This window comes from Odocoileus virginianus, chromosome 26, assembly GCF_023699985.2.
Source record: "Odocoileus virginianus isolate 20LAN1187 ecotype Illinois chromosome 26, Ovbor_1.2, whole genome shotgun sequence".
In the NCBI taxonomy this organism is placed as follows: Eukaryota; Metazoa; Chordata; class Mammalia; order Artiodactyla; family Cervidae; genus Odocoileus; species Odocoileus virginianus.
In genome coordinates, this window is record NC_069699.1 from 42576677 (window position 1) to 42600955 (window position 24279).

General features: G+C 40.7%; 2 protein-coding genes across 4 annotated transcripts in view; one reads left to right on the plus strand and one right to left on the minus strand.

Annotated features, from left to right (window-relative positions):
• CACNA2D3 (calcium voltage-gated channel auxiliary subunit alpha2delta 3) overlaps positions 1–24279 on the minus strand; it is an 848944-nt gene that overhangs the window by 124296 nt on the left and 700369 nt on the right. For all 3 annotated transcript variants that reach the window (XM_070455902.1, XM_070455901.1, XM_070455900.1), the window contains one exon: positions 22317–22397. In XM_070455902.1, coding sequence (XP_070312003.1) covers positions 22317–22397 — 81 coding nt within the window. The remainder of the gene's footprint in view (positions 1–22316; positions 22398–24279) is intronic.
• On the plus strand, positions 1417–7813 carry LRTM1 (leucine rich repeats and transmembrane domains 1). The gene is made up of 2 exons (XM_020892026.2): positions 1417–1996; positions 7313–7813. Exons 1-2 carry the CDS (start codon positions 1423–1425, stop codon positions 7744–7746), a joined length of 1008 nt encoding a protein of 335 aa, XP_020747685.2. The 5' UTR covers positions 1417–1422; the 3' UTR covers positions 7747–7813.

Below are 24279 nucleotides of genomic sequence, written 5' to 3' on the forward strand. Positions count from 1 at the left end.
CCCCGTACACATTTCTACAGGGCCAAGGAGCCCTGTGTAAGGATGCCTTCTGCTGCATCATTTGTCCTGAAAGAAACCGCAACAACTCAAATGCTCGTCAGTACAGGAGTGGCTAAATAATAAATCTGGCAAGGCCTCGACATCGAATACTCCACAGAAGCTAGAAGGAATGAATGAGCTCTCTATGCATCCCTGTGGATGGATCAGTTTTGAGTGACTAAACTGCAAAATGAAACATACCAATGATTATTTAGCTTTTTAAAAAACCACTATGCAAACCATTCTATAGTATGTGTATGTGTGTGTTGTGCATGTATGTGTGTTGTGTGTATGTATGTAAAAATATTTACAGGCAGTAAAGCACAGCAGGTAAGAACACTGATAGACTCTGAAAGCAGACTGCCTGGGTTCAAATCATGATTCTCCTACTTCTGTATGACCTTGGACAAGCGATTTAGCTTCTCTGTGCCTCAGTTTCATCACCTTTAATATGTGCATAGTAAAAGACCCCAAATTACAAGATTAGGAGGGCTAAATGAATTAATATATATATAAAGCACTTCCAAGAGTGCCTGGCTCAAAATATGAGCTATAAGGCTATTTGTGGTTTTGTTGTTTTTAAAAGGCCTGGTGGGATAGAATAGTGATGGTAGGGAAGGCGCTGGTGGGGAGTGGTTCCTGCTGGAAAACATGATGTGGGTGCTAATTAAAGGGAATTTAACTTATCAGCAATGCACTGTTTCTTTGAGTTAGGAAAAAAAAAGAGATGAAGCAAATATGGCAAGCTTTGAATAACTGACAGAACTTTGTTACAGGAACATGAGTATTTATTACGTTATTTTAATGATTTTCTTTGTTTTAAAATCTCTTGAATAAAAAAGGAGCAGAGACAATCATCATTCATGGAAGTATTACACTTGAAAGATGGACATCAGTTTGTAAGAATGCTTCAGACCTGTCCCATCTAATATGCACCACTAGCACCATATGGCTATTTAAATTTTAACTGATTAAAATTAAATGGAAAGAAAAAGTCAGTTTCTTGACTGCAGTAGTCACATTTCCAGAGCTCTGAAGTCACATGAAGCTGGTGGCTATCATATTAGACAGTAGATACAGATCATTCCCATCACCACAGAGAGCGCTATTGGACAGCACAGTCCGGAGCATGCTTCTGAGAAATGTGAGCATCTGAACTCCCTCTCATGCTCCTAAAGTTCTGCTCCTAGATAATTCTGCTTCATACAAAGGGCACATGCCCCCCAAAATATTTTTTTCACATTTTCACTTGATAACCTATGTCATCTACCTTCTGGTTACCTGTGAACTTAAAGCAGGAACAAAAGCTGATACCACTTAGAAACTGGTTCCTATCTCAATTTCTTTCTGTTTGTTGTAGGTGAAGTGTTGCTGCTTTCAAGTATGATTTTCCTGTTACCGGTGGTGTGCGGCTGCCCAGAGAGATGCCGCTGTCACTCACCTTCAAATTCTGTAGACTGCAGCCGGCAGGGTCTGGCTGAAATCCCTTCCGATTTGCCTCCTCAGACCCTAACGCTGCACTTACAAGATAACCAGATCCACCAGCTTCCGACTTCTGCATTTAAATCAGTGCCACAGCTCACAACCTTGAACTTGTACAACAATTCTCTTTCAAATCTGACCCCCGGAGTTTTCCATGGACTTCAGCACTTGAGGGTCTTAAACCTAACTCAGAACTCCCTGCATTCCCTGGAAAGCAGACTATTCCATTCTCTCCCACAGCTGAGGGAACTCGATTTGTCATCAAACAATATAAGTCACCTTCCTGCATCCCTAGGTGAGCCTTGGGAGAACCTAACCGTTCTTGCAATCCAGCAAAACCGGCTTCGGCAGCTCGATCGAGCCCTCCTAGAATCCATGCCCAGAATAAAGCATTTATTTCTCAAAGACAACCTCTGGAAATGCAACTGTCACTTGCTCAGTCTTAAACTCTGGCTGGAGACATTTGTCTATAAAGGTCAGTACCTAATGCCTATCCCCCCATCTGTGTATGATCAGTTTAAGAGAAACCTCAATGGTTTTCTGCAGTAGAAGGAATGCTGAAAAGTGTTTGAGGGATCTGTGTAAGCTTTTGCGCGCTGATGTCATTTCACGGTATGGCAAAAGAGGCAAGTGAGTCATTAAGGATGTTTCAGATCATGTATTTAAAGTCATCTACAGATACGATTCATGGAAACAACTTTCCACTTTTTTCCCCTCTCCACCCCAACTTTCCACTTTTCGATTAATACCACCATTAAGTTATTTATCTGGAAACTGCAGGCCGTTAAGAAAGAACGAAATTCAATCCACCTAAATATTGGGTTGGCCAAATTTTCATAAGAAAAGCTCGAATGAACTTTTTGACCTATCCAATAACTACTCAACTCTGAAGTGACAACAGATTCTGATTTTCAAGTGTTATCCAACTGGGGGCATGGTATTTTTCCTTAGAACTGCCCCTCCTTGTTTCTCTGCTTCTGACCATTTGACAGCTATGAAACTTCACTGAGATTACCCATTCTGCTTTAGCAGACACCACTGTTACTAAAACTGAATACAATACAGCTCCCTCTCTGGAGGGAACAAGTATTTCTTTAATCAGATGTCAAAAACAAAGCAAGAGATCCCAGGATATTAAAGATGAGGGGTCAGCAAACTATGCAGCCTAAGAGCCAGATCTGGCCCACCTATTTTTGTAAATAAAGTTTTGTTGGAACCCATTCACATCCATTTATTATTCACTGTCTGGCTGTTTTGCATTAAAAGGGTGAGGCTGAATAGTTAGGACAGAGACTATGGCAAGGCTTAAAAAACGAACTATCTGGCTCTTTATAGGAAAGTTTGCCAACCCCTCCTAACTCAAAGCTAGTCTATTATCAATGGGGAATGGACGCCCAAAGATGTTTAGTGACTTGATGAAGATCACAGAGTAGAAGCAAAGATAAGAGTAGAAGGAGCAGCTTTAGGTCTTGGCCCTACATTCCCTCCTCTACATTACAGTGCTTCTTTCCTCCTGAATTTTAAGTATCATTCATTCATTCATACTAAACGAGTGAATTTTACATGTCATGGACATTTCAAGGTGCTGAGAAAAAGTCAGTGAATAAGAAAATCCCTATCATCATGGGCATTACATTCTGACAGTAGAAACATGTTAAATAAGACAAACATATGTATCTATGTTCAGAGAGCAGTTAATGCTAGAGGCAGCACGAAGGGAGAGAGTGATGGAGCAAGGGTTCCATTTCCGATGTGAAGGACAGGGAAGGCCCCTGCAAGGAGGGAATATGGGGGAGCAGAACTGGAATAACGAGGGGAAAAGAGCCATGAGATAACTCGGGAAAAGGTCAGTAGTTGCAAAGGACCTGAGAGGGAAGTAAGCTCGGCTCCACTGAGGGACAGAAAGAGGGACAGATGAGTGGCTAGCGCAGGGGACGGGAGTGAGAGAGGCCGGGTCATGCTGGAAGGTGCAGAGCGACTGAGACATTTGGATTTTATTTTAGGCAAGATGGAAATATCTTGAAGAATTTTAGTCAGGCGAACAATATGATCTGATTACATTTTAAAAGGTCACTCTGGTGACTCTAGGGAGATCAAACCAAAGGCTGCAGAAGCAGCAGCAGGGGAATGAGGGAGAAAGTGATTTCAGTCTTCCAGGGAAGATGACGGTGGCCCAAACTAGGATGATGAGAAATGATCAACTTTGGGAGATATTTAGAATATTGAACTGATAGAAATTACTAATGGGTTAGAACTGGATATAAGGAAAACAGAGTATATCACAGGAAATGCAATTTTGTTTTGTCCTCCAGGAGTAAGCAGATAAACGGTGATGCCAGTAGCTGACAAGGGTCAGGCTGTGGAATGGGGGAAATGGTCAAGTATGTGTGGGAGGTGGTAAATCAAGAGCTCATTGTGGGGCATGTCAAGTTTGATATGCCCATTACATAGTCAAGGAGTGCTGTTGAGTTGAGGGATGTATATCTGAGCCCATAATTTGGGAAGATATCAGAGATCCAGACATGGCTTAAGGAATCAAGAGAGTCTGGATAGTTGCAGCAGTTATACAGAAGGAAGTGGAGGAGAACACATGGGTTCAAGTAAACACTATTGATTTAAGAATCTCTCTGAACAATAGAATAGTCACTTGCTTATCATTAACCAGCTAATTTTCAAGTTGACCTACAATAGATATCATGTGATTTGACAAAAATCTTTCTTAAAGGAGGCTTCAAATAAAACTGTTTACATCTAGAGGTGAAGTGGCTTTACCTACTGTGTTCTGGATGAGACAGTAAGCATAAGGCAAGCCATCACAGAGAGATGGTTTTCATCAAAGGAGAATATTTCTTGACAAAAATGGTTCTCAGGTCCAGGAAACTAGAAGCAACATAGGGAGGGATATAGCTCCCCCTGCTCTGCCACAAACTCGCTGGTGATCTTTGGGCAAATTAATGTTCCTTACTTGCCCCTAGTTTCACCAGGTGGAAACTGACAGTGTTAAGCCAGGGAGTTCCTAAGACTGATTCTGGTCCTCAGGCTCCACAATGCAATTCAACACTTCCTCATGGCAGAGCTACCCCACCCAGATAACAGCCTTCTGAAAGAAGGCAAAACTGATCTGGGATAATAAGACCTGGGTGTCAAAAAGACTAAATAAAACCAGCAAATAAATGCAAATGTAGGAGACACTCTGACTACTGATGCATGGATTAAAGGCAAAATAAGGTAATTGATATAATAAAGGCCAACTAAGGATATTGATCAAGACCTTACTTCCCTCCGAGGGGGAACAAAATACATGGAGGATGAAGCAGGGGATTTTGCAGCCTGGAAGTGTCATTCAGTGGGTCCACTGGCCAGAACTCAGTCAGGTGGCTTCAATCTGACCACAAAGGGTGGGGAAATTTCATCTTCCTCTGGACCCAACAATCAAAGGAAAAAAAAGTGCTTTGATGAATATTTAATAATGTCTCCTTCAAGAACATGTGCATAGATTTTCTAATTAGCATTCCTCTCCCTCCATTCATAAGTTAACAAATCATCTTTATGCCAATAGTTAACTGTACCAAACATTTATTCTGGGCTAGGACCTGTGCTAAACATTTGACATACTTTATTCAGCTGAGTCCTCAGAGCAATCTTGTGAAGTGAGTTTCATTATTACCCTGGTCTCTCACTTTCCAGATGAGCAAGCAGAGGCACAGAATGGTCAGGTAACTTGCTTAGGGTTGCAAAGCTAAGCAGTGGTCAGACTCGGGATGTGAATCTCGTTTTACCTCAAGACAGGGGTTAAGAGCTGCTAGCAGCCAGATGATAGATAATGAGAGTGCTTGGAAAGCTGGAACTTTTTGAATTGTCAACTTCTATGAACCCAGAAGAGATTGAGGCCCTCAAGCTGTCGTTGGCAGATCTGCCTCCTGGGGAGTGGCTGAAGAGATGGTGGAGGAAGGCTGGGAAGTGAGTCCTGGCTGAGGACGCAGGAGACCATGGAGCTTTTGACGGCCACAACCCTGGCCTTCCAGCCACATCCCAGGCTCTAGTCTGTGTATTCTCTTGGCTGTGGGTCCTGAGGCCATGCCTCTCACCCTAATATTTAAAACAGGAAGCCGGTAACAGGAGAAATGAACTTAACCCTGGAGTGGCTAGGTGAACCGCCCCAGTCTAGGTCTAAGTCAGCTAGTGGAATTGCTGGTTCCCCAGGTGAAGTACTGAAACATTCCCTGAGACGGAGATCTTCAATCACAGCCTCTTGGCACCTTGGGGTCATCCAGAGCAGGCACACCACACCTCTGGCCTGCTGCACCTCAGCTCAAGAAAGGAGAGATTCCTATTATCATTTTGCTTTAGAGTTGAGGTTCTTGCCTCAGGGGATCACTGAAGAAGCCAGATCAGGCCCAGGAGACTCTGGCAATAGGTGATTCAGTTCAAGCAGCAAAAGCCAAAAAGGCATGAGTGTTGAATTTCTCCATGGCCACCAACCCCAGTGTGACCTGGGCCACAGTAACCCTTGAACCGCAAAATGGCCCTATCTATTAATAGGGCCACAGTAGGAGTCAGCTTATAAATTCAGATAGAATGGATGTGAGAACATTCCCCAAATTGTGAAGTACTATACGAAGGAAGGTTCTAAACACTGAAGTAGCAACCTCTTGCCTGGGAATTTCTGGTATAGTTTCATAATCCACCTATGATGTGTACAAAGAAATCTCCAGTCTAAGATTAGTGTCACAACTCACGGTGGTAAGGATCTACTGAGGGTCACTGTGTTAATTCCATGGACCTTACAACATTCCAGAGAGGGAGAGGATGTGAGTCTAGTGGGGAAAACTGGGATCATAGGAGTGAGCTGGATTTCAATGTTGATCCATCCACTTTTAACTTGAATGACCCTGGACAAGAATTACCCATTTTAGCAGAGTTGTGAGGACCTATCTAACAGTGTTTTGTAAACTATCAAGACAGACACAAGTAGGATGTTTTCGTGAAAATTAGTCAGAGAAGTTTATCTGTCTGAGGTCAAATAGCAAATTGGTGGTCAAATTTGGCCAGGATGGAATCTGTTCATTCATTACTCTTTCTAGAAAAGAATTTCTAGCTACTCAAATCCCCCTTGGAGTTCAAACACCTGAGGAAATCAATCCCCTTATACAGAATGGAAATTGAGTCTTAGAAAGTTTGATACTCAAAATACTAAATGTTTTGAGGTCTGAGGAGGCACGTTAATTGTACTTAATCCCATGAATGTAATACATATTCCTGTCTAAACTTCAGATAGACAAGACACTCGCAGGACCGCTGACTTCCCCATTTGGCATCACTGAAGAGTGTTGGTAGAGACACAGGGTCTTTGAAATTAACACATAACATCACAAGAAAAGACATTTGTTTAAATTATTTATTTTTTAGATCTCCAGTGGTGATTTGGCACAATAGATTTCTTGTGTGGCAGGGCTCATTAGGGCTCGCAACAGTGCCCTCAGGCTGGCCTCCAGCGCCCCTTCCTGTCAGCTTTTGCATTGTTTTCCCTTGGCATTTATAAGGTAAAGGTGACTTGGCTTCTAATGAATTCTTGGTCATACATAATTGCCCATTTAGTGTGTGGCATTTTTAGCATGTAGCCAATTTAGAAATCTTAAAATCATAAAATATGGCTGTTAAATTCTTTGACTCCAGGGGGGTGAAAAAAAGGTGTTTTATAAATTCCATCTGCCTAAGTTTTGCAGGCTGAGGGTTTGGGAATTTGGTTGTATCAGACTCTGCTATCATTCTTTGTCTTTGTTTCTTAAAGGGGGAATAACGGACAGCATCATCTGTGTATCACCAGACACCTGGAAGGGAAAGGACCTCCTTGAAATCCCTCACGAGCTGTACCACCCCTGCCCTTTCCCTTCTCTACACCTGCAGCCCTCACAGGTGCCGCAGCTAGGTGCTGACCACCAGGCTGTCCCCAGGCTCTCCGAGAGCCACAGCACAGGGGAGCGAGGCCACCGGGAGTGTGAGATCAAACCCAAGCCGAGGCCGGCCAATCTGCGCCACGCCATGGCCACCATTGTCATCACAGGGGTGGTGTGTGGGGTCGTGTGTCTCATGATGCTGGCGGCCGCCATCTACGGCTGCACCTATGCCGCTATCACAGCCCAGGACCATGCGGGACGCTTGGCTCAAGCCAATGAGCCCACGAAGACAGGGGGAAAAGAGCTGTGTGACAGCTCACTGGCCTGAGAACTTTCATCTCAAATAGGAATAGTCATTTTAAACCAGAGAACAGTTTCTGAGTAGGGCTGACGGGTCACTGTTACTGCCTCATTTTCTTTTTCCAAAAGGAAAAAAAAGATGTGTCTCTAAAATGTGTGTGTGTGTGTATATATATATATATATATATCTTTATATCTTTAGACTTCCCTTGTGACTCAACCAGTAAGGAGTCTGCCTGCAATGCAGGAGACCCAGGTTTGATCCCTGGGTTTGGAAGATCCCTGGAGAGGGAAATGGCAATCCACTCCAGTATTCTTGCCTGAAAAATCCCCGTGGTCAGAGGATCCTGGCAGGCTACAGTTCATGGGGTCATATATATATGTATGCATATATATATATATGTATATATACTTATGGAAAGAAATTTATGTTGAGATTAAAAAAAATATTAATACCATAGTTGAAATAGATATGATAACTTGTGCTCTGTGCCTGAGAAATTATTCTATGTGGGAAAGGCTGTCCATGGAGAAAGAGAAGGTACATCTCTTTCAAGGTACTCTTCCCTGCATTAAGTTGCTTTAACAAAGCAGCTGAAACACAAACACGCATGCCAGTCAGCATTCCTGGGAGCTTTACGGTCCACTGGAAAACTGCCCAAGTCTGAGTGCTTGGGAAGAAGCTGGTGATCTTACCCAAGGGGCACTGAGTGCTTCTATAATCCAAGTTCATGCTAGACCAGTGATACTTTTAGATGCTAGGTATGTTATACATTTAGCGGGAGCGTCTGTTGGTTGGGAATTTTTGTAGCTTGCCACAAGAGTCAGATTCTATTTAATTTTCTAAATCAGAAAACCATTTGGGGCTCTCCAGGCCACAGAAGAAGAAGAGGGCTCCACGAGTGGATAATATGACTCAGGCGCAGGGTCTGGGGAAGTTTTCTGATGCAACGGGAAATAACATATAAACAAACACAAAGAGAACGGGGTGGCGGAATTCAGGGCACATATCACCAAAAGGCCATATCCACCAGGTGACTGGAACCTTCCATTTATAACTCTCACAGCAGGAATGAATTTAGGGTGGGCTGAGAGCGAGATAATGGCTTATGTGTATCTGTGTCTACGTACAGAGTGCGCAGAGTGCAGAGGCTTGTTCAACCACACCCACACATAAACACAGAGCAATCAGTTTACCCACTAATGAAATGCAGCCGCAGCAGGGTGGAAGCCAGCAGCTGCTGACCACCACCCAGATTGTCTACTCAACACTCTGGGAGAGGAAGTCAGAGGAAGTCTGAAGAGAGTGGGAATTATCAAGAGACTTGAGATATGTGGCAGCAGCCATCCTGAACATTATTTAGGCCAGGGTTTAAAAAAAATCAGGTGTGGCTTGCTTAACTCCACAGACACGGTCCTGAAGAGTTGCATGCAAAGGAAATTTTTGTAAATTGAATCATCATTTTAATGCAGTAGGGGAGCTCACTATTTAAAGGAACCTTTCATGGAATCTTTCTGTAATGGCAATAATTGACTCCAGATTTATGTATTTTGTAAATTTGCATTTTCTCAGGCTAGGATTTCTTAAAGTAGAATCTACCTGTTCTTTCTCTCATGATGCCCCATCTCATATTTAGAGTCACCTGTTAGTATTAAAATCATTACACAGAGGAGTTAAGGACTCAGCAAAAGAAGAGAACAGGGTGAGTTGTCCCTCCAGAGGCCTTGACAGACATCACTAATCAATCCCAGCATTCCTCCCCCTGAGCCCTGATGCACCACAGATGCCTTCTTAAGACAGCACTGTAGGCAACCAGAACTAATCAACTGGAGTTGGTTCAAAGGATAAAGCATATTTGCCATTCAGGGTACTGGCTCTGCATTCACTTCTTCAGGGCATGTAACAGTGTTTTGGATCGTAAATCAGTAGTCCATTCCTTAACCTGGCACAGGAGTAGGAGGTCTATACAGGATGAAATACTGTTTCCCTGTCTGATGCAGCCAAAGCCTTGCCCAGCAGTGTAAAGAGGTCAGGGGAAAGACGGATGGACCTACCCTAGCCTACCCTGCAGGACTCACACATCACAGAGAACATCTATACCGCCTCACAGTGCTTCACAACCACTGTCCCCCACCCCACAAGTTAAAGATGGGCCAACTCGCTGGAACAGCAATTTTGCTAAATGATTCTTCTGGGGGAAAACATTTACATTTGATGCTAATTTTTTCTGAATATTAAAATAAATCTGGATATGTTAAAGAGTAGACTGAAAAATTACCGTGGATTTTAAGATCAAAAAGAGATCTCAGGGAAAGCTGGCTTCTGGGATCAGCTCCATTCCAGGCCCGATGCCCCCCTTCTGCTCTCTTCATGCACTACTTCAGAGGTAAGACCAAGCATCCCGTCCAACGATGGAGGGATTACTTTCCAGGTAGAAAAAAGTCTTCCTTGCCCTGGACTATGAGTCCTTGGCTAAGAAAGCAATATGAGAAAGGAAATCGAGGAGATCTTTTTATACATTGTCCTCATTTCACCAAGTGTTTCGAGAGTTTGTGCTACGTACCATGCATGGTGAGAGGTGTTGGCATGAACACTCATGTAATCTTGACATCCAACCTGTGAGATACTTGAACAGATATTACATAAGCTGGAAACTACTGAGACCAACATCACACGCCTCTTTCACTGCTGTGACTTTTTAAAAATTTATTGATTTATTTATTTTCACTGCTGTGATTTAAGACATCTGTTGGAGGTCTGGTGACTGTGCAGGTTGACCCCATCCCCCTGCCCACAGCGATTACATGACAGAGCTTCCAATCCACCGCAGAAAACCCCAAATCTGGCTAGAATCCTCACTCCTTGACACCCACGTCCTATTAGATTTCTAAGCACAGACGATAACTTGGGCAAATAGATTCCTGCTTTATGAAATGTCTTTAAGGAAAATTATTAAAATGATGCCTTCTTATATTCAGCTGTCGATCTTTTGCCTACAGTCACCTCAAAGAGAAGTTGGCGATGAAAATACTTACCCTAAAATGTCAACAAGTCTCTCAGCACAGAAAAATATAAATCAAATTGTTTAGATTAACAAATGCAGAGTTATCATTCGTTAATAGGAGAAATGAAATGTTTTCTCTGTAAAAAACTTGCAGATGAAAGACTCAATTTGCAGCGTATTCTGTGAGAACCGCAAATTATCTTTCATAACCACTACAGCTCATGAGGGGTAATTTGCAAACGCCTCATAGATTATTTTCAGCTGTTTATTGCTGTTGTCATATTTATAGATTCTCCTATAACATGTCCTTCCATCATAGAGCCTTACTGAAGGAATACTGAAAATAAATATCACGTTTATTGTTGATTACTCTGAGAAAATTTTGTAAAATATACTTTCTTCTTTATATTTAGTGGAACAGTATCACTATTTTTGCTTTGCCAGAGGTCACAAACTCACAATAGCAGGACCCCAAAATGTGAGGCATATAATGAGGGTGTAGGAGGAATCTCTGCCACAGAGATTGTGGAGAAAGAAGACATAGTGTCAAATCTACACCTGGAAAGCTTTTAAAATTAAGGCAAATATCCCTGACCCTCCAGGAATAATCTTGTGCTTCAGATGATAAAATGCCCACAAACAATGGATGTTTCATTATTTTTCTTTCATACAAAAATGGAAGACTTAAAAGTGAGTCACAGGATTTCCTCCTGAAGGCTCTGAAATCTCATTATTCAAGTTAACCAAGTTACTCCAGAAATTAGACACTCTTGTCTTAGATCCAAAATATCAAAGGAAGCAGATCAATTTCTAAAATATCTGTAGCACTGATTATCATAATTATACAACTGTTAGAAATCTGTAACCTTCTATTGCAGATCAGGAAATAACTATTTTCACTTGGGTCAAACCCACCAGCGTATCCAATGCTAAATGCTATTAGACAGAAACCTACCAGCAAATGATATTCCAACCCCACATGGTGTCACTGGGTGTGGCTTATACACAACTTCAGGGAACTACCCTGTTTTCCCTTATGATGAAAATTACTTATTTATTTGTGTTCAAATTTTAATCAGGTCTCAAAGAAACCTCCCTCCCACTGGGAAAGGCAGGTTTGCAGTCCCTCACTTTGCTTTCAGATTCTTGACTGGAGTATCCACATCTACTTTTCACTCTAAATGACACTGAGTATTCATTTGGATGGATGGGATGTTACCCGGTTTCAAAGGCTTACCAAGAAGAGAAGAAAAAGAACCAAAGCACTGGGTATTGGGAAGGTCCTTTGAGAGCAGTTAGTTTAGGTGTGGCCAATTTCAGAATAGCTGTGACCAGCTTTCCTACCTACTTCAGACATTACTAACAGATCTCAGCAAACTTATCTACTGACCCCAGTCAAGGCCTCAGAATCCTTTAAAATCTCTTTTCTAAGTACCTGCTCCTGATCAACTGGAGTTGACTTATGTTTCATATTCTTATTTTACAAACAGGAAATAGAAGAATGGAAAATGAAAGTTTTTCCAAAGTCACACAGAAAATTAATTGCAGATCTGATAAATACAATTACAGGAGCAAGGGTTAGCATGAATAATACAACCCAACCTCTGCCATTTATTCACTCATTCTGGTGAACCACACTATAATAACTATGGCATTATTATATTAATTGTTTGGATAAGAACAATAATAGCACTGCCATCAACTTTTATTAAGCACCAGGTTGTGTGCCAATTGTTTTTAGTGTCATATTTTCATTTTTCTCTAAGTCTCAAATTAAGCAAAACATGAGAGCATTTTACTGCCATATGACAGATGAAGATAATTTATTGGGTTTGGGTAATTTGTTCAAGCTCATGTCATTAATGATTAGTGGAGAAGGAATTTGAATGAAGGACGCATGGGTTTCCTTGGGTTTCTTCTCATGCTTCTATTTACTTTTGATTATATTCAGTATTATCCATAATAAATACTTTTTAAAAATGACTCCTAACTTTTTGGACTGAATAACCAGATAACTACAATAAATTAAGCTTGGAGTCAGTTGCATTTGATGGGCTTTTGGGGATGGGATTTTTTTTTGATGGGAGAGGCAGAGACACTAATCAGACAAGAGAGAGTCAAGGGAAAGAGGTCTGACTTAGGAATCACCACCTCATGAATGGTGCTAAAAGCCTTGCGAGTGGACAGGAGCCCTGGGGCCCTCCAACATGCATAATCAAGAGATGAACAAAATCAGCAAAGGTAGGCAGTGAGGTAGGCAAAGAACCAAATAAAAAGGTTTGCAAGGAGAATGTGGGCAACATGGTCAAATGCTGCTGATAGATCAAGAAAAAGAATATCTGAAGTTCATTTTTGGATTTGGTAATGTGGGAGCTATAAATAACCTTGATGAGAAATGATTCACTATGGATGAAACCCGGTTGGAGTGGGTTCCAGAAAGCATGAAGAGAGAAAGTGAGAAGAGCACAGAAAAATAAGAAATAACACAAAATTACATAATAACAGAAATAATTTTGGCTTAAAAGAACCTTACTGTATCAGCAAAAACATGGGAATTGGTCAAAGAAGGCTAGTGAAGTACAAGCATAAAAATGCCCACGCACTGTGTTTTCATTCTGAACTTTGTTTTTTATGTTTTAAGACAATTGTATACTCTAGTCTGCCTGAGCCTGGTCACATATAATTTGGCCTTGAAGTAGGAATGACATTCAGACACTGATCTTGACCTCATGCAGATCTTTTCACCCAGAATAGAATGTGGGAGTTCTTGGTGAGTGCAAACTGCAGGAGGCCATGGGAATAAAGAGCCTTTGATCAGCACTGTCCCTTTCCCACCACAGACTGGCAAAAGCATTTTCCATGAGCAAGAGTCCACAGACTGACTGTCAAAGCATTTATGCTAGAGCCCCCAATCATGCCCTCTCTTCCCAGAGAGGGGAAATGCATGTCAGCTCATTTATCCTCTTTAGCCCTTCACTTAGCCTGAGTCGTATATATACTAGTTTTTACCAAGATCAAAATCCCATTAAGGTCACTAGGAGATTTGCCTGGATAAAGGCTGCTAAATAAATCCCCAAATCTCTCATGAGTTGGTGGGGGGAAATCCCAGAAACTGTTTTCCACCAAAGCATGTGAGGGCATTTCCAATGTTCTACCAAGCATTATACTGATTACACTGTTCAGAGGTTTATAAACTAAAGTGAAGATTAAGCAAATCACTGTCTTGACTGACAGTGAGAGCATATATTTATTTTTAGAAAGCTCAGGACCTTTGATTGGACTATCTCTGTAACCACATACATAAAAACACTAGGCACAGTGATGGATACCTTCTGATGCAGGAAGTTCTGTCTTCAACACCTACTTACACACCTTTGATTTAAATATCTTCTTCATTTTTATAAGATAAAAATATGGCAAAATAAGTGAGTGAACGAATTAGCATTTTTGGTGGCTTTTTTTTTTTTTTAAACAGACCATGACATATTTTTATCTAAAGCAGGAGTTAGCAAACGGTTTCTCTAAAGAGTCAGGCAGTAAATATTTTTGGCTTTTTAGTCCATATGGTCTCAGCTCTGCCATTTGCACAAGAAGTTGAAAACAGAAAATCTGGACAGGGATGTATTTCAATAAAATATTATTTATAAAAGTAAGTGGTAGGTATCTGACAAGGTACTTGCATCCAGAATGTAAAAAGAACTTACTTCTCAACAATAAAAAGACAAATAACCTAATTTAAAAACAGGCAAAAGATATGAGCAGACATTTCCCCAGTGAAGATATGCAAGGAGCTGGCATGTACATGAGAAGATGCTCGGTGTAGTTAGTTATTAGGGAAATGCAAATCACTTCATTCCCACTACGATAGCTAAACTAAAAAAGACAGAAATAGCAAGCATTCATAAATATGAGGAAAAACTGGAAGCCACATACAATACTGGTGAGATTGTAAAAAGCTGCTGCTGCTTTGGAAAACAGCTTGTCAGTTCTTCAAAATATCAAATCTAGAATTACCTTATGACCCAACAATTCTACCCCAATTCCTACCCAGGAGAAATTATAACATGTATCTGAACAAAAATGTGTACATAAATGTTTATATCAACATTGGTAATAATAGTTGAAAAGTGAGAACAACCCAGAAGTATCCATTAACTGATAAATGGATAAATGTTATACATACACACAATGGGATATCATTTGATAGTTTAAAATGCCAAGGTATTGATCCTTGCTACAACATGAACCTTGAAAACATCAAGTTCAGTGAAAGAAGTGAATCACAAAAGGCCTTATGTTGTATGATTCCATTTATCTGCAATGTCCAGAGTAAGTGAATCCATAGAGACAGAAAGGAGATTAATGGGTTTCTTGGGGCTGAGTAGGGAATGGGATATAAAGAATGAGGAGGGTGTGTAGGTATGGGGGGTTTTTGGGAGAATATAAAATTATTCTAAAGCTAGACTGTGGTGACAGTTGTACAACTTAAAAAATACCAAAACCCAATCAACTGTAGACTTGAAATGGTGAACTTTATAGTAAATGAAATATACCTCAATAAAACTCTAAAAAAAAAAAGGTAGCATCCTAAATTTCATTCTGTGGATTACAGTTTGTCAATCCCTGTTCTGAGAAGTAGGTACAAGAAAGTGTGACTTTCAAAATTTTACTATGAAACATTTAAAGATATTATAATGATATCCCCATGCAAGTTTTCACCGGGAACAGCACACGACAAAAAGCACTGGCTAATAAGTGTGGTCGGTGTAACATATCATTCTTAACAACAGCAGTAATAATTTACCAGCTAACCATTACTGAGCACTCAGCTATAAGTATTCACCAAGCACTTTCTTTATATAAATTATTTTTCTCAAAAGGAGCTAGAGGGGTCCCCCCAAGGCTAGGCTGAATCTGGGTGCAAGAAATAGCCCGTTATTGGTTAATTCTTTTCCTTTTCTATGATGATGAAACAAATCTCTATACTTAAAAACTAGGCTGCTAGAAATCCAACCAAAGCACCAATCAACCTCATTTTACAAATGTGAACATTCAATCCCAGAGCAAGAAGGGGGAAATGGCCCTGTGCTCACTGCTAAATCCTTGGCTTACACAGGCTTTAATGTCCAAATCCCACCATGACCTTGGAAAGCAGAGTTCTGCCAAAACAGAACTCAAAAACTGGGTATAAGGACCCATAACTCCAAAATTCTGCTGCTGATTTTGGGGTGGAGAATGTGTTGAGGCTTTTGGTAAGGTTTATAAAAGGACAGTGGCTCATGGGAGTGAGTGTCCTGGAGAGTGCGCACAGATTCAGTTTCTCCAAACTCTGGGCTATTTTTATTCCTGGAGCAATGATCCTCAGGGTGCCTGTCACTGTCTCCTGTGGTATGCAGAGCAGCTGCTATGTGGCCAACTCCAACTCAGATTCTCTTGCAGACTTGAAATAAAGCATAGTTGGTAGCTACATCACTAATCCATTTCTCTGAAGTTTGTTATTGTCATTCCTACCAGCTTAGAGCCCCTTTCGCCCCTGCAGTGCATTTGTAAGTCAACTTTAAAAAAAATTAATGCCAAATGTATAAAAAGCCCCATCTCATAGCTGACATTTAGACCACAACTTGCCTTGGGTTCCTCACTTCTCCCTGGGGCATCTGCCCATCAGTCATGCTTTTAGATTCTAGTAAATGCTACCCAAACCTGAGAGACTCATTTGTGTCTCAGAGAAACCATCGAGACACAACATGTGTGAGGAATCTCACTCAAGATTCCTGGAGAAGTTTGTTCCCTCTGCTGGAACGTTCTTCCCACAGATCTTGGCATAATGGCTGTATCTCATCATTCCAATCTCTGATCAGGTCACCTCCTCAGGGAGGCCTTCTCTGAGTCCCCATCCTCCCCCAGTCTGGAGAAGCATTGCCTCTGCCACACAGAAGCATGAACACGAAAAAAAAAAAAAGAAGTATGAACACGAGCATTCTTCCCTGCCGTTGGTACTCCCAACCACACTTCATTTTTCATAGAGCATCAACCACGACCGGAAATTCCCTTTCTTCCTCCTCCCTCCCGCCCTTCTTCCTTTCTTCCTCCATTCCTGCAACACTTGTCTGCTGTCTGTATCTCCCCCACAAGGGGAGGCTCTCCTCCATCGGCAGCGGTTTGGTCAGAATGGTTCTTCACTGGGCTGCTTCCACCTCAGCCTCAGGGCAGGAGAGTCAGCAGTGCCCACTCACCGCATCAAACATCATCCCCCAACTCGCTCCACAATGCCCTCTGGGGCGCTTGTGCTCAGCTGTACCCCCAGCAACAGGAAAACGGTAGGTGCTAGATACATACATACATACATACATACATATATACACTCATTTAATTATTTAATTTAAAAAAATGAAGATAAGAAATAAGGCCTTTTGGCAAATAAGCCTACAAGGGAAAACGCTGAATTTGAAAGCACTGAGAGTTGAAGTTTTCCTGTCAGTGTAAGCCAGCATTTCTCCACCTCACCTTTGCTGACATTTTGGACCAGATGATCCTGTGCTGTTATGGGCTGTCCCGTGTGATGTCGGATGTTCTGGAGTATCCCTGACCTCTACCCGCTGGATGCCAGCAGGACCCCTCCTAACCAATCACGACAATCAAAAATATTTCCAGATGTTGTCAAATGTCCCCTGGGGGCCAAAACTGTCCCTGGTTAAGGACAACTAGTGTGATCAATAAATATTAACTTCTGCTATAATAAAACATTCCCTTTGCTCACCTACAAACTAGAATTTTATCCATGGAGACTTGACACATAATTAATTTCTAAATACTAGTTAACTCATATATACCACATATACGAGATCCCACCAAAGAAATGTTGATGAGCTGAATATTTGCCTATAACATTTTGGCACCATTATTTATGCAACTGTAAGGAAAGCTGTATATTAAACAGTACACTCAGTTTAAATAACATGTACCTGACAATAGCTAATGGTCAGTGATATTCAGCAACCTCTTTCTTAATCAACTGGTTAAAATGAGATCTTTTGTCCTAAGATCAAACATCCCCCTTCATTACAAGGCCCAGAATTATACAAATGAGACCACTTAACCTACATTTTCCAATTTTCTCCATGAATGGATCTAACATGCTGTGTTCCTTGCAAAGGAATAGACTGCGAGATCAAAGTCTCCCAAAATTTACTAGAAATCCTTAAATTTTATACTTAAGACAGGTGATTTTAGGTATGCAAATCATTCATATCTCTATAAACATGTTAAAATATTCATTTCTGTAACCAATGCCTTTCTTTCTGGTGCTGAACAGATTAGCTACCCTAAGCATCAGGTTAGATGCTTGGACCTTGAAAAAAAAAATCTGCTAATGCAGAGACAACTACTGTGCTAACAACAGTTGCTATCAAAATGGGACACTTAACAGTTTTTCTACTCCTTAAAATATCCATATTGGTCTGCATCACTTCACTATGGTGTGGATTGGAACTTTAGCTGCTGAGTGCCTCTCTCAGAGTTTTGGTCAAGTTCTGTGTTCCTACTGTTTGGTCAGTAAACTTTGCAAGCATGTGTGCCTATGTGTTAGTCACTCGGTTGTGTTCGACCCTTTGTAATCCCATGAACTGTAGCCTGCCAGGCTCCTCTGTCCATGGAATTTTTCAGGCAAGAACACTAAAGTGGGTAGTATAGAGAACAGGTAAAAATGAACCCCACTTTTCTCAAGTCACTTAGTCAATATTCTTGACATATTTACCATATCAATTCTTACCTCGGCACCGGGAATAAAAATATAATTGGGATGGCCCTTGCCTCTGGAGAGAAATTATTTAGGAAATAAAATTAGAATACCTTAGAAGAGATTTTAGATTTTGATATGTTAAAGTTCACATTTTAAAGCAAATAATTCAGAATTTATTCTCTATTACTTTCAAAATTCAGAAATATGAGCTTATCGAAAATTGAGATTAAGTATTTTATATTTGTCAGAGGGAGAGTCTAGAAGCACAGGGAAGTCAGAAAACACTCCAAGGAGGGGAAGAAGTTCCCTGCCTCCTTGTACCTTCCAATTTTTCTCAGTTCCTCCCATCTGTGTATTTATTTTCTTCTCCTGGTTCTCTCCACCCCAGCATGATGGAAACAGTACGTTTGCCTCTTGGTTTATTGGGCCTGGTCTCTTCATTGAGAGTGTAGTATAGAATTAACACCATGATCTAGGTAACTAGATCATAACAACTCAAGTCATAACAACTAAAGACAAAGTGGCTTTCTGTAAGTTCAATCCAATGTATAGAATCCTTACTGAGTGCCTACTATACTCCAGGGGCTACACTGGGTTATGCTGTGAAGGACAAGAGGAAAAGTAGAAAGTCTTTGACCTCTAGGAGTTTCTAAATGACTGTTCAGCTTTTCAATTCACTTATCCTGTGCAGACATGGCTTTAAAAATAGCTGCTATTTTAAAGGTCTCGGGTAGTGGTGGGGGGGCGGGGAGGAGGATAGGGAGTAAGGGAGAGGCTGTCAATCACAGAGTCTGGTTATTATTCATTTCTATCTAGAGGGCTGGCAAAAGAAAGAGGTTGGGAATTATTTATTGAATAAATGAATGAATGCAGACGTATACTGCCAACTTGAAGATAAAAATAGGCCGCCTCAAATCCTGGTAAATTTTACTTCTTGATATGGATATTTTTAAAATTTATTTCCTCATTTTATCCCCAAATCAACCCAGAGTAAGGTGAGGGAGATAGTAACCCCAACCCTATTTTAGATAGAACTTCAGGGACCCAAGACCACACATTTAGCAAGTTATAGAGTGAGTGACAAAACTATGTGGCCCTTAGAATCCCAGGTTTGCATTTCCAATAACAACAGAAAAATGGATTAGGGGCCTGACACACACAGCAGGTTCTAGCACTCTAGAGAGACTTGGTGGGCCAGAGAGAAAGTCCTACCACTCCTTCCTGTGTAGTGGGAAAGCAATTAAGAAAATTTAGCATGCTAGTGGCAGCTGGAGAGTTGGCAAGTTCCTCAAGAAAAGGACTGTAAGCAATGTCATAGGCCAAGAAGATGGATGGGGCCCATTTATGCACTGAGGCTGACGTATAAATGGAACCCGGCCCAGTTTGACTGCCCTTTCTTCAAAGATGTCATTGACAGATGAGTATCTAAATGTTTTTGTTTGAAAAAGAAAACAAAAAAAGAGAGAAAGAAGAGAATAACACACACACACACAAAACGAAAACAAGAAACTCTTTCTATCCCAAACAGACACATGCAGCCAATGAACATGAGAACACCAGATCAGATCTGGGAGCACTGCAGGCTTTGCAAAGTAGTCCTTGATAATAAACTGCAAAGTTGCACACCTTTCTTTCAGATAAATTTCAATTCAGCACAAGGATTTCATTGAAATCCCAAATTACTGCCAGTTGGCTGTATCCCATGTGCTGTTGGAGGCACACTGGTTGGGGGACAAGCCTGCTCACATATTCTTCTTCATCTGCCAAAAGAAGGTTTCTTCCCCAATTAAAATGGGCTTTTTAATTTTAAAGCAGTAAACAATGTCTACTTAATTTGTAGAGAATACACAGAAGAAAGTTGCCGAACCTAATCATCCAGTGACATGACGGGTGAGTCAGAGCCAAAGAAATGTGGGGAAGTGCCGAGGAGGCCTCTCTGCTTTTGGAGACATAACGGTTCTTTTGAGGTCACTGCCTTCCTGATGCTGCATCCATGTCGGCCTTCAAGATCAAATATGAGCAATTCTGTTTTACCTTATGTCTACTCAATATACTTTCAAAAAGGAGATTAATAATCACCAGATTTAAAAGGTAACGACTAATTACAGTTCCCTGGATAACCTTGTTTTTTGTCTTTCTCTGCAACTGCCTCCTGAAAATGGGCACCAGTTGACACACATTGAGGTGCAGTAACCAGGAGGATGGTTCTTCTACCCACTCAGGGTGGGCCAACCATGTCTCATGACTTGCCTGTGGTCTCTGGCCAACTATATAACTCAACAGTAGACAAGCACACCATTTGGAAAAGTCACGATCTTCTCCAGACTAGATACACAGTGCCCAGGCTGAGTCCATGTTTTGTCCATACTCAGCCAAATAGACATTTATGAAATCTAAGTCATTTGGAAACATTTGAACATGGTTTGTAAACTTGGACAGATGTGGCTGGGGTGGGCACAGTGATCCTAGAGCCAAAACAGAGCATCCTTCATGATGACTTTATGAGAAATTCAAGGAAAAAGTTTTAGAAAGAAATTTCAAACAGACAATTTGGTTCAGACCATGTCATTATCAGGTGGTGCATGTGGCCTCAACTCCAGAGAGATTACATGCCTCCAGAACTAGCTGGCTGGGTCAGGCTGGAGGTGAGTAAGGCTGACCTTCAAACAAAAATAAATCTTGCCGAGCTAAATGATCCTGTCTCCTACTTTCCTCAAGGAACATGAGACACTAAGAACAAAATGTGAAGACAGCAGCCCTAAATTTTCACAGTCTTTATCTCCTGGCTGATTAGTTATAGGTCTGCCTAGTTGAAGATGAGCTACCGGTCAGATATATATGACTGTCTTCCTTGCCATATCCAATAGCCCAGGAATAACCAGGGCAATGGTCACCAAATGTTTCAGTCCTGCTAATATTTAATACAGTTATGATGTATAGGCTATGTCAGAAAATAAAGCCAAAGGACAACCATTTCAAACATGTCTGATCCATTTCAATTCCATCCCACAGTGTGTCAAGTCACAGAAGTAGATATTAAAAATCATTCTATGGTACAACTTATCAAAAGCCAATTATCAGGATGATACTTAGACAGTCTCACTCATTCATTAACCAAAGGCTCCAACAACTATTTATCAGAAACAAACAATGTGCCAGACACACTCTTAGGTTCCATTTTCTCAGCATCTGTTCCCAAAGGAGGGTTTATGACAGTTTCTGGCCCTATAGGCAAAATATCACCAACTGAAAGCCTCCAGTCAGTCAAAAAAATCTATTTACACTCTTAAGAGTGAGAGAGATGGGAAAAGTCAGATACAGGGTTTCTTTGACAATTCAAAACTCAATCATGAAATGGCTTTTCCCCTGGTCCCAAACCCACACCTGCAGATACATCTAACTCTAATCACCCAGGGGGATTAGGGTGATGAAAATCTCAGGTTCTCCAGAGAAGGGCACATTTCAGCTTGTATTTGCCAAAAACAAACCCACAATTTCCTTGCATGGACCCTGTTATCCCAACGACATAGAAACGGGAGATCTGAAGCTTACTTTAAATTGGCATGGCACCTACTGTCAAGAAATGATCTTCTGCACATACCAAAAATTTCCTTCTGGCTCAGAGTCTATGGATAAAAGTCCTGGGAAATAGTTCTGCTTTCACATTAAATTCAACCAGCTGTCAGAACCTTGGGTTGGAGGAGATGATGCCAAGCTGAAGAGGATATAGTTTTTAATGTTTGTTTGTTTGTTTTTTTAACCTTTCAAAGCCTTTCTGATACATGGAAGTAGCTGGTGAATGATGAATGGACATCATGCTCATTTTATACCCACTGACTGAAATACATCATTTACCTGCCACCACAGGAGATTTCCGTTCATCCAGGAGCTGGATGGAGGTGCTTGCTGTCACTACATTGCTTTTGTTGACTGTTCCTATAAGAAAAAAATAAAAGATTAGTCACCAAATCTGCACCAGTTCTCACTTCCCAGAACTCAGAGCAGATCTGCCCTGTTAGGCCCAAAGTGTGGGGTAGGCAGTCCTCTTAGCTTAAGAAATCAATGCACCAAGTTATGACACCCCCAACTGGGGAACATCTAGCTACTTCACATCAAAATTATTAATCACTACAGAGGGACCATATTTTTAAAAACTTGTGGTTACTAATATCAGTGTTTACTGTCAGTTATCATATCTACATTGCCTTTCTAAACATAGCCATAGAGAGCTGCTTGAGATAAAGTACTGAAACTATTTTACAGTGAGCTGAGAATTTTAGCTATGATTTGTTGGTTAAAACTTTACTGAGATATAAAATTTTAATTTCAAGCCAAGTTTTTCTGAGCAAAACTATTCTAAATAGGGATAGAGCTGGAATTAAATCCTTGCCCCATACTCTTATTAATGTGGTAACAATATGGTATTAGTATAAAGAGATTTTTAATTACTAGTGATGGTTCTAACACTCATGCATTAAAAGACACTGAACACAAATTCCTAATGCCCATAGTTAATAACTGTTACTCCAGTGGCTGCCTCATAAAAGGTTCAGTGAATGTGAGTTGAATGCAATTCAATTGAATTTAGAAGCAGGGAGAAGGCAGATCTGAATTTAAATACACTTATGACCAAAACAATTAAGAATTTTCTGGCCTGAGTTTAAGCCGTAATAAAAACCAGCTTCTTTCCCAGTGTGTATAGGTATTCAACACACAGGAGAAAAACCAAGAAAGCTCCACCAGAATACTTGTGTGTGGTGATTTTTAACATTTTCTCCAAGTCTAAAGGGGCCACAAAACCTCCTAAGATATTATGTCATCCATAACTTTATCATGAATAAGGTAAATTCCTTTTTATTATGTGATTTCATTCAAAGTTCAGTGAAAACCCCACTTGCCAAAAACCAATTAGACAACAGCCTTAATTAATCAGAATTCTTTTCCAGACATAATTCTTTGTCGGAAAAATGGTGAATAACAACAAAACAAACTGAACGGAGGAGCCATTACACACAAGCACGCACACACACAGACACACACACATGCGACACTTCTGGGGGACCTTCTCATTACCCACAGCTCCTCCTCCTTGTCCAGGTTTGGGAAAACCCCCTTCTGGATAATTTAATGGCTCCAGTCCAGATCTAGAAAGCTAAGTTTTAGTTTTTTACTTCAGAAGACTACAAAGAAGAAAGTATCATGGAAGTGTATGATAAAAGAAGACATTATTACTGATAGGTTTGCAGAATTAGAAAGTCCACTGTTTCTTAGTTGATATTTTCAGCAATAAAATGTGATACAGACAAACATAAAGAAATTCCTAGTACCTAGAAATTTATATTTGAGAACACATACATGTGCATGGGTGTGAGTTAACACAGGCCTGTCAGCAAAGGAGTATAGATAGACTCCAAGAATCTTGCTTCTTAAAGGAATCTAACTGATAATCTCCTCTAAAATCCCACCTAGGGAGGGAATTTCTACAATAACATTTGGTCTTTTTTTGAATATCTTCATTAATGAGGGACCCTATTCCTAATAAGTTCATTCAACTAATTATTAGACAACTCTTATCAACATGTCTTCCAAAATTTTTGAAAACTTTATTTTTAAAGATGTTTCATTTAGGGAAATAAGCAAGTGCCAAAACTCAGGAAGGAGCTCTGACACTAAAGCATTAGAGAGTCCCCATTAGGGGTGACTTGGGAATGCTTGTAAGAGATTAATACAGAAGCCTCTAATATAAAACATAAGCATATACTGAACTGTCCAGAGCAATCCAAGTTTCTAGTACTATGTCTTATTCATCTCTGAAGCT